Source organism: Sesamum indicum, linkage group LG8 (genome assembly GCF_000512975.1).
Source record: "Sesamum indicum cultivar Zhongzhi No. 13 linkage group LG8, S_indicum_v1.0, whole genome shotgun sequence".
Classification (NCBI taxonomy): domain Eukaryota; kingdom Viridiplantae; phylum Streptophyta; class Magnoliopsida; order Lamiales; family Pedaliaceae; genus Sesamum; species Sesamum indicum.
Genome location: NC_026152.1, coordinates 20,132,317 through 20,142,696, shown reverse-complemented (window position 1 = coordinate 20,142,696; position 10,380 = coordinate 20,132,317). Strand labels below are relative to the sequence as shown.

The window sequence follows — 10,380 nt, the reverse complement described above, 5'->3', positions numbered from 1 at the left end:
GCTGCTTGGCTAGTTCCAAAGGAACTACAGCATTATGGGTTACCCACCGTTTGGAAGAGCTTGAATATGCAGATGGTGCCGTCTATATGGAAGATGGGAGGGTTGTTTTACAAGCTGATCCTTCAACCATATTGAACTTTGTTGAGGCCCGGCAATCCTCCTACATTGAGCAAATTAATTCTTGAATAGTCGATAATGTGGTGTATTCTTTCAGTTAAACCGCTTCCTCATTCTATTCTTGCTTGTTTGTTTCTTTGATTAAATTGTCAACCATATATAGAATTTGTTAGAATAATACAGATATTAAAAATGGGGATCTGTTAAAGAAAAAAAATCTTCAAACTAAATTCTGCATCAAAGATCAAGTTCGCTTCAAGCAAAAATTCAAATATGCCCTCAGCTCAGCCACCCCAATAATCCCCTTAGCCTTGGGACAAAATTAAATAGAATTAGATAAGTAAAAGGTTGGTTTATTTTGATGCAATTTAGATAAATACCACACTGATGTAATACACGCCACCTGAAATTATATGAAACAGAATCCCGTATGCTGAAAAAAGGCTGCCCTAGTTCTACATATTAATAGGAAAAAAAAAATGAAAGAAGGATCTCATTAGCTTTGGCCCAACGAGGGGGGCTTAGTTCAGAGTTCTCAGTGAATGAGCTAGAGACCCAACTCCTACAACGATGAATATGATGAGCACAAGCCTTGCCTGTGAAGGTATCCCTATCGTTGTGCTATTCCTGCCTCAATAATTCAACAAGGTAAAAACACAAGGAAATATATCATCTTTTGGTTCAGCTAAGGTACTGAGATGCGTGTGTAAAACCCCACAGCTGCAGAGAGGAGGAAATGATCATTAGTAAGGTTAAAAATGCAGTACAGCCGGATGAAATATACAAAAGAAGCATAATTCTGCCACTACTCATACATCATTTGGTTAACAAGTTCGCAACAATACTAATGGGGAAAAGGCCTATAAAACATTTTTTACCAACACCTCAAGTGAATTGTACTTCATAATAGATTCCTAGAGATGAACCATTTTGTTCTTTTCCAATCTTTAACGAGATATTTAAACTAGAAAATACATGTTAGGGGGAAAGAAGTGATTACCTCTACATTCTTTAATTCAAACTCTTCATCATGAGCTAAACACATGTTGCCAAATGTTTCACAAGGGCCACTTGACCCAGATAACCTACAACATTGAATTATTGAGGTGATAAAATCCACATTCTGAAGTTACAAAATTAGAAAAATAGGTCCGCAGTGTGGTGAAAGAACTTACAGATCTTCTTTCAAGCATAAAGCAAAGTTTGCACCTCCTCCAAGAGCAAGCAAGTCGTTCACGCACAAGTAGAAGTATCTATTGGCTCCTGTTCAAGTAATAAAGGAAAATTACTAATGAACTTCATAGAGATGATAACATACTGATCCCAAGAACTGCAACACCCAATATATTTTATAATTCCATAGCTCTTATCTTTTATTCAATGGGCTTCCTCAAGATGCCTAACATCTAAGCAGGCATGATTTAAACCAGTCTTGATGTTTTAAGACCACTATCAGTCAGCAATTTCATAGTTGCCGATATTTATTGATCCCATAATTTCTACCCAGGCTCTCTTTAGCGAATCAATTATCATCATTTTCCATTGCAATACTCATCAAAGACATCTAGGATCTTAGTAGGAACATCTAAATAGTCCAATTTCTTAATTGGGAATTGAGGCTCCTAATCCAAACGTCTCAACTTCAAGAACAAAGAGGACAAGGTTGGTTTCTTATTTAGTCCTTCCGGAAAAGAATATGAAAATGATCTGTGGGTATAGTTAATGTAATGTGCTTACCGGTTGGCCTAAATAGCCTTGGTTCACCATATATAGTTGTGAAAACAAAGCTCTGATATGTTCCCTGTCAGACAGGTCGGAAAAGAAATCTGTTAACAAACTATACGGTCTCCGGGTACATATTTCCCTTGTTGACAGAAGCATATAACATACTTGATATTTCCTTTTTGCAGTAGGCTTCAGAGGGCAATCAAGTAATCCACCAAATACAGCACCTTGTCTATCACCAGTAATCTACAACAAAAAGACGATTTTGATCAAACAAATGTGAAAATGGTCATTTTGTACAGCTTATTGATACTGTCATAAAAGAGTCGACATACCAATAGACAAGGCCCAGTAAGACCAGAACTTCTCCGGAGAAGCGTCTGAAGTGATATACCATGTCTTGCCGTACTGCCCTTCATTCAGTAAATTATAGAACATACATCAAGGTCTAATTTATACGACCAAAGTATAAGACACATTACGAACAAACGTTTTGTCAATTTTACCTGTACAACAGGACCCATTGGCAACCTTTTACTATATTAGGAAGGCATGCCTCAAAGAATTCATACAAATCTGGAGAAATGAAAAGAGATTCATCCCCCAGGCAGGACATAGACTTCTGAAAAGTACGTGGAGTATAGGTGTCTTCAAACACATCAGAGCTGCCACTAGAGCTTGTCCTGGAGCCAGGTTCTACATTTTCTAAGTGGCCGCCAAATGATTCTTGATTGTGATTCAGGCTCATTTTCAACCCATGTTCACCATTGTCTTCATCTGATTGTTTATTTTCTTTGAGCTCATACTTGCTAGTTGTTTCTGTACACCTATCCAAGGGGTTATCTTTCCATGATGAACTTTCACTACTACATTCAAATGATTGAGCTTCGTTAGATTTGACCTCATTAGTGTTGGGATTTGGACTGAACCAATCAAAACTAGCTGAGGGGAGAATGAAGGACAGTACAGAAGTCAGCGAGTTTGCATCTTTAGCATATGACCTGGCCTATACACATAGAACCCTCGTGTTATAAAGACAATCTCTAACAATGTAAACATCTATGGAGAATCGGCAAAAGGGATCGCAGATAAAAAATCAAGAAAGTTACAAAAGTCGATCATTTACCTGAGTGAGCTAATGGCAAGTATGACATCAGTTGTATTATCACACTAGAGACCTACTCACATTGATCTCCCAAAATGTAAATAAGCTCAAACTCTTTCCTACATGTATGTGTGTGTATCTAATTTTGACTGAGAGATTTGGGCCAAAATAAATTCTTTTCTCAGATGTAAATTTAGTGCTAGAATACTTCTTTGGATCACATTATTTTCTCAATAATAAAAAAACACATCCACTCCATAACTAAACACTTGGGTACCAAAACTTGTTTTAAATCTACAAAAAGGATTAACCTTCAAATGAGATTAACTAGAAAAGGACCAAGAATACAAAAAGGATGGCCTTTTCCCAATAAAGGTTTCTTTCTCTTTTTCACCGTACAAAATCGATCTACTGTTCATAAAAATGTCAAAAATGTCAGCCGGCCCATTACTCCAAATCTATCGGTATATCCAGATTCAAATCAGCGGTATCGCTGCATCAAACGTTATAAAACTACCATACAGCGTCACCATCTAAACAAAAACATCTTCAAAGCAGAATCAGAACCTTTACCCACAGATCAAATGCAGCAAAATGACTTATTCAAAAAAGGCTCATCAAAGATCAAATTTAAATATCAAATGCATGCATATATTCCCCCTCAAAAAAGGGAAAAACACTGAAATGCCCAAAAGGGTTACCTCAGATTCTTGATCTAGCGTCTCATCAGATGATTGCGAATCAGAAAAGAATCCTGTAATCTTATCGTAAACCCTGTTTTTGACGGCATGCATGCTGTTCTCGTATTTGTTTTTTCCTCTGTGTGTGTATGCTTTTATTTTCTGGGTTCGAGGTCTGAAGGAGGAAAATGGAGAACAGAAAGATGGTATCTCCAGAAACCCAGATTTAGATTGGAAAGAGCAGTCTATTCTAAGATGGATTACTCAAAATTTGGTGGAAGGGAGGAAGAAACGAATCCGTACAGATGGAAAGAGCACCGACTGTTCACATTCTCTGTAAGTAAAAGCGGAAATCGTGGACTAAAAACGTTAATTTGGTGGTAACAGAAACGCGGTTGTGGTATTGTTTTGTTGATGTAGAAATGTGAAATAAATCTTATGCAGATCAAATTGAACTTCGTTCAAAAAGAAGAATAATAAGATAATTAGTATTTATAATAATATAAAAAAATTATTTTATATAATAAACGACCATTTTGTAATATCATTACATTCATTTTTTTATTATGTCAATTAAATATAAAATGTTAATTTATAATTTTATTCTCATTTATGGTACAATTTAAAATTATTTATTATCAAGGACTGAATTAAGGATTAAAATTAATCGTCATAACTAAATTAAGGATTTATTACCGTAATTGTATTGCAACGCTGGGCTATTGGGTTATGAGTTCAGTGGGCTGGGCCTTGGCACTTGGAACACATGAAGGCCCATTAAGTTCAGATTGGCCCATTTAATTTCTATGTATTACGACTTTCATGGCAAAAACTTGCTAGTAAAAGAAAAAAGAAATAAAAAGAGCCATAAATGGTGAGTAATTAGACCTAAATTAAATCATGTCTAAAATCTGTATTATATTTGTTTCTTTGGTTAAATAATAGTTTGAGTGTGAACTTGAACTGGAAGGTGGCTTGGCTTATTCAGATTGTTGTTTTTTTGCAATTACAAATTAATTCTTTTGGTCAACACCTAATAATTTAAATATAAATGAAAATGACAAATTTCATCGCTTTCCTGTTAATCTTTTCTGTAACCAACAATTTATGTATGTACCAATCATACATTTGTAGTAGATCAAAAATGACAAAAAGAAAATTTTGATGGTTCTATTTCTTGAATTATTTAGGCATTTGAGACCCTTTTTTATGAAAATTAATCCAAGATAAGGTTGGAAATTGACCCCCAAAACTGAAGGAGCTAATTAAACACATTTCTCCACTTTTTAATTTACTCCTAAATGGAACTAATCCAAAAACACTCTCAATTCACATAAAAAATCTATACAAAATTAAAAATACAAATTATTTTTACTGAAAGCCCAAAATGAAAACACAAACAAGAGTTGATCCATTTTCTCCTTTTTTCTCTCTCTCTCTCTCTCTCTATATATATATATATAGATAGATAGATGGATAGATCCGGGTTCCACCCCTCCACTACCTGATACATATATACTAACATCCTGATCACTCCAAACATGGCTGAGGAGAAACCGGAAAACAATGCTGCCTTCTTCGACCCGGCGGCGCCCCCCAAACCTACAAGAAACAAGTTTGCTACGGCTTGTTCTTTCCTAGCTTCCATGACTTCCGTCTTACTTGGATACGGTACCTCCTACACATATGATCATCTCTTCAATACCTACATCTATCTTATGCCCGTCAAATAAAAATAAATTAATATTTTTTTATTTATTACATGCATGCAGATGTCGGAGTGATGAGTGGAGCTATAATCTACATCCAAAGAGACCTTCAGATAACCGACGTTCAAAAGGAGGTGATCATGGGAATCTTCGGACTCTACGCGCTCATCGGCTCCGCCATCGCCGGCCGCATCTCCGACCGGGTTGGCCGCCGCCTCACCATAGTCTTCGCCGGAGCCATATTCTTCTTCGGCGCACTGTTTATGGGCTTGGCCACCAACTATGCCTTTCTCATGGTTGGCCGCTTCGTAGCTGGCATCGGAGTCGGGCACGCGCTGATGATTGCGCCCGTGTACACGGCGGAGGTGGCGCCCGCCTCCTGTCGGGGCCTCCTCCTTTCTTTTCCAGAGCTATTCATCAATATTGGTACAATACATGTATATTTTGCATTAATAAATATCAGAGTTGAATATTTAATTAATTTTCACGAATTTTAGGTACTTATGTTTCTTCGTCCTTTTCAGACTAATTAAATTGTATTGAGGTTTAATAACAAGGTTCCAAAAGTGGTGCGGGGGGGCGTATATGAAAACGGCTGTAGGTGACATTATTGTACTCCGTAGGTAAAAAGTCTTTATCACGGGGACCGAAATTATGTGCTACCATAAGCTAAGCCTCAAGAATATGTATATATAGACAAAATGTTTGAGCAGCAACTGGCAAGGGTATCCATATGCATTAATTTATTAGCATGTCCGCTTTCTATACATCACAATCATACCTCCATTATCAAACTTCATCTGCATGTAATTATCTTTAATTATTATTGTTAACTCATTTATTTTTTAATTTCTTTTTATGTATTTACAGGAATACTTTTGGGATATGTATCCAATCTGGCATTTTCCAAACTCCCGACCAACTTAGGGTGGCGATTCATGCTCGGAATAGGCATGTTCCCTTCCGTGCTCGTCGTTCTCGTCATCCTGGTCATGCCCGAGTCGCCTCGATGGCTCATCATGCAGGGCCGCCTCCGCGAAGCCAAACTAGTTCTTGAAAGAACCTCCGACTCATCAGAGGAAGTAAAATCAAGACTCGCCGATATCAAACAGGCTGCAGGCATACCGGATCACTGCAACGACGACGTCGTTGCTGTCCCCAAACAACACCATGGGGAAGGCGTGTGGCGAGAACTCTTTCTCCACCCTACCCCCTCCGTGCTCCACATAATGCTCTGCGCAACTGGGATACACTTCTTTCAAATTGCGAGTGGGATAGAGACCGTCGTTCTGTACAGTCCGGAAATCTTCGAAAAGGCGGGTATAACCAATGACACTCACAAGCTACTCGCGACCATGGCCGTTGGATTCGTGAAGTTAATGTTCATTCTGGTTGCCACGTTTACTCTTGATAAGATCGGACGGCGCCCGTTGATTCTGACTAGCATAGGAGGATGTTGTGTGTGTTTATTGGTCCTGGCTACTGGGCTTACCTTTATTCAAAATTCGGATCACAGATTGGTGTGGGCCATTGCTTTGTGTTTGGTGGCGATTTTATGTTTCGTGGCCATTTTTGGAATGGGTATGGGCCCAATCACATGGGTTTACAGTTCGGAGATATTTCCGTTGAGGTTAAGGGCCCAAGGGTGCGCTTTGGCAATAGCGTCGAATCGGGTGACCAGTGCGCTATTAACAATGACATTTATATCCCTGTACAAGGCCATCACTCTTGCAGGTGCATTCTTCTTGTACGCAGGGTTTGCTGCTGTTGCATGGGTGTTTTTCTACACTTTGTACCCGGAGACAAAAGGGAAAACCCTCGAAGAAATGGGGTCTTTGTTTGGGACGTTCTTCAAGTGGAGATCCACTGTGAGAGCATTAGAGGAAAAGAAAGGTGATTATAACGGCCATGTCCAAACAGGGAATACTACTACGGACCATAATTAGGATTAAGACTATTGACATTTTTTGTTTTTCTGTCTTTCTTTGTTGTGGTTTGATGATTAAGGGCTTTTATGTCATTCTGAAGTTGATGAGTTAATGACAAGTGTGTGAAATTTGTGGGGCTGAGGGAGGAGAGATAGATGGGAGAAGGGGGTGTGAAGTCTAAAATGCAATTTGCTGGATATTCGTTATATGCGAATGGAATCGTGTTATTGAAGAAATTCAAAATAAGATGAAAGTAGAATTGCTCTAGTTAAATAAAATGTCTTTTTAAGTTTAAGGGATAGTTACACTTACATCTTTGACCTATAATTTATTTATATAAATTATTCATATATATCTTTTATGTGATTACATAAATTACCCCTAATAATAAAAAAAAAAGAAAAATAAGGATAGATCGTATAATAATGTTGATATTTTTTCAAGTGTATGTATAATTTTTCAAAAAAATAGAAGTGTTGGCATTTTTGGCAAGCATATGTATGATTTTTCAAAATCAGGGTATTTGTGTAAATAAATCATTGATCAGGAGTTGTAGATATAATTATCTATAATTTTAACGACCTTAATAGAACTTTTATCGTTTACACTGTGTTAATTATTATAGATTTTCATTAATTTCAAATCAACATCATACCCAAGAGGGTGTTTGGCAGAGCTTATATAAACTTTTTACATCTTATTATAAGCTCTTAAAAATTAATTGACAATTTTATTTTAAATAGTTATAAGATTCTAAAAAAATAAGATGTTTTGAATTTTATAAACTCTTTTAAAAATATTAAATTTTTCTAAAATATCTTAAAAGCTTTTTAGTCTTGACATCCAATAGACAAAAATATTATAATTAATTGAATTACTAATTATTTTTCCATATTTTTTTAACAAATTTATTAAGTTGATTCCAGGAAGCAAAATGCTAAAAAAATATTGACAAGTTACAACTACATATATATACATGAACTGTTGACTAATACAAGTACGTTGGGTGTGAAATTCAAAAATATCATATCAAATAATTGAGGAAGGATATATATATATATATATATATATATATATGTCCGAATTAAGTTGTTGTTTGGATGCGTAAATATGAGGAAATCTGTGACCCATAATGGGGCCCAAGAAAGTACCATGTTTGTTTTCTTTGGGTAACAACTATGTCTCGGTATTGCTACTGTGGGGAAATACACTACCACGTTTTTTTTTCTCTCCCCAAAAATAAGTGGGACAGGAGATTATAGCATGCCATACCCCTTCTGTTCCTCATAAGCTTTTTCTGGACAGTGGGTGTGGTCCAAACAAGGCTTGGAACCTCAACTTTTAGCTCTAAGGCCTCATTTGAATGGATGGTTTTAGATTTATAAATTGAATTTAGAAAAATGACTTGAAATGATTTGAAATTAAATAGATTTAAAATCCACCAGAATATTATTAGTAATGATGAGGGATGTCATGCTCAGTGATAGTTTGTGGAATGCTCAATAATTGCGATTCTTACTACAAATGACGTCAACCATTATCCTCAATAATTATTAGCTCACTGAGATGTTTTCCATTGGTCCCTATGATGTGTGGATAAAGAATACGAAAAGAAAAAAAAAAGGATATGAAATTGATATGGCCATATATTATTATATCTATTTCTTATTTTTTTTATAAAATTAGAATATAAAACTTAAAAATATCAAGACAAAGTACAAATTAAATAAACATATGTCTTACATCTAATCTTACCAAAATATATGACTTAAAAAATATACATAAAAAATGGCTACACGTGTTAAATGGATCAAACATACCAAAAGACTAATCCAACACTGTATTCTTTTATATTTTCAAGGCATATTTAAAAAGTATTCGTATGCAATACATTATTGAAATTTTTTTTTTATGTATTCGTATATTATAAATTGAACTCAATCAATTGTTGTTCAAGCACTAAGTTTAAGTCTCAAAATTTGAGCAATCGGGGATTCGAATCTATCTCAATAATTTTAATCCTATCATTTTTGTAAAACACGAGTTGAGAATCGCACTTGGCGAAGGTCAAAGGTTGGGACATTTCATACGTTAGTTATCAAGCAACTTGCAATTTTTGACCATATTATAACTCTTTTCTTTTTAGAGTCAATTTCTCAAAGACAAATGTTCCAACATGGTAGGGACTCTTTTCATCACGTCTACTAAAAGTTGTTGCATTATTTGTTTTTTTCTTGTTGCTTAGTGATATATATTTGATGCGTTTGAAATTTGACTACACTACAAGGATTGAAAAATTTAAAGAAAATTCTAAATTAACGAAGGACCAGCCCTGCAACATAGATGTTAGCATTTCGATACTTAAGTTAGTAATGATTTGTGAAGAAATAAAGATGATGAGTATTCGTGTGGAGTGCAAAATATAAACTTAAAATAGCCTAAAAATCAAGAGAAAATGGAGATAATAAGTGAGAATTTGAGAGTGAAGAATGTTGTTGTTTGATGTTACCAGAAATCTGCACAAGACCTCAATTTATAGGCTTGTATAGAGTTGGATATGAAGTCAAATACTGAGTTTCATACGCCATTAGAAAGCTATTTGAGTTGGTTGTCATACGCAACAAACCGTTGGTAATTTGAGTAAGTATTGGATGAGATATGTGGGCTGGACTAAACTCTATCAAATCTGCCTATAATTCCAAAAATTAGTTATTTGTAGATTTTTCAACTCGTTTGTAACCATTTTACTTGGAACTATCTGGAGATATTTTAGGGTAACGTGTACAAATGTGTTGGCAAGCTATATGACGTGTTCTCCCGACTGTATAATGATATGTTTGGCTGAAATGCGGTTATTTCTTGAGTCTACCAATTCAGTAAATTTGCAGGTAAGGTTGTGGGTCTTTCTTCCCTACTGATGAACTTTATCCATCTTGCTAGTGGGCGTTATTCGTTCTGATGGTGGGTCCTTATCCGTCTTGCTTATGAGTCAAATGTGCTCTTAATTGGTTGGACTAGTATGCCTAACTTGTGGGCTTGACCCAACAATTTTAAAGACATCAATATTAATTTTTTAGTTTTTACTATTAATAATAGTTGCAATTTCTGTACATAAA

General features: G+C 35.7%; 3 protein-coding genes across 3 annotated transcripts in view; 2 read left to right on the top strand and 1 right to left on the bottom strand.

Moving 5' to 3' along the window:
• LOC105169907 (ABC transporter I family member 10, chloroplastic) overlaps nt 1–135 on the top strand; it is a 2,807-nt gene extending 2,672 nt beyond the window's left edge. The window contains exon 6 of the mRNA XM_020696064.1: nt 73–135. Coding sequence (XP_020551723.1) covers nt 73–135 — 63 coding nt within the window. The remainder of the gene's footprint in view (nt 1–72) is intronic.
• Nucleotides 503–4,073, bottom strand: LOC105169618 (TLD domain-containing protein 2). The gene is made up of 8 exons (XM_011090059.2): nt 3,649–4,073; nt 2,349–2,848; nt 2,178–2,250; nt 2,008–2,088; nt 1,855–1,918; nt 1,293–1,380; nt 1,118–1,202; nt 503–837 (listed from the first exon to the last, which is right to left on the bottom strand). The coding sequence occupies exons 1-8, from the start codon at nt 3,739–3,741 to the stop codon at nt 799–801; spliced, it is 1,023 nt and encodes a 340-aa protein (XP_011088361.1). The 5' UTR covers nt 3,742–4,073; the 3' UTR covers nt 503–798.
• LOC105169617 (polyol transporter 5) lies at nt 5,034–7,537 on the top strand. The gene is made up of 3 exons (XM_011090058.2): nt 5,034–5,298; nt 5,400–5,762; nt 6,207–7,537. The coding sequence occupies exons 1-3, from the start codon at nt 5,169–5,171 to the stop codon at nt 7,280–7,282; spliced, it is 1,569 nt and encodes a 522-aa protein (XP_011088360.1). The 5' UTR covers nt 5,034–5,168; the 3' UTR covers nt 7,283–7,537.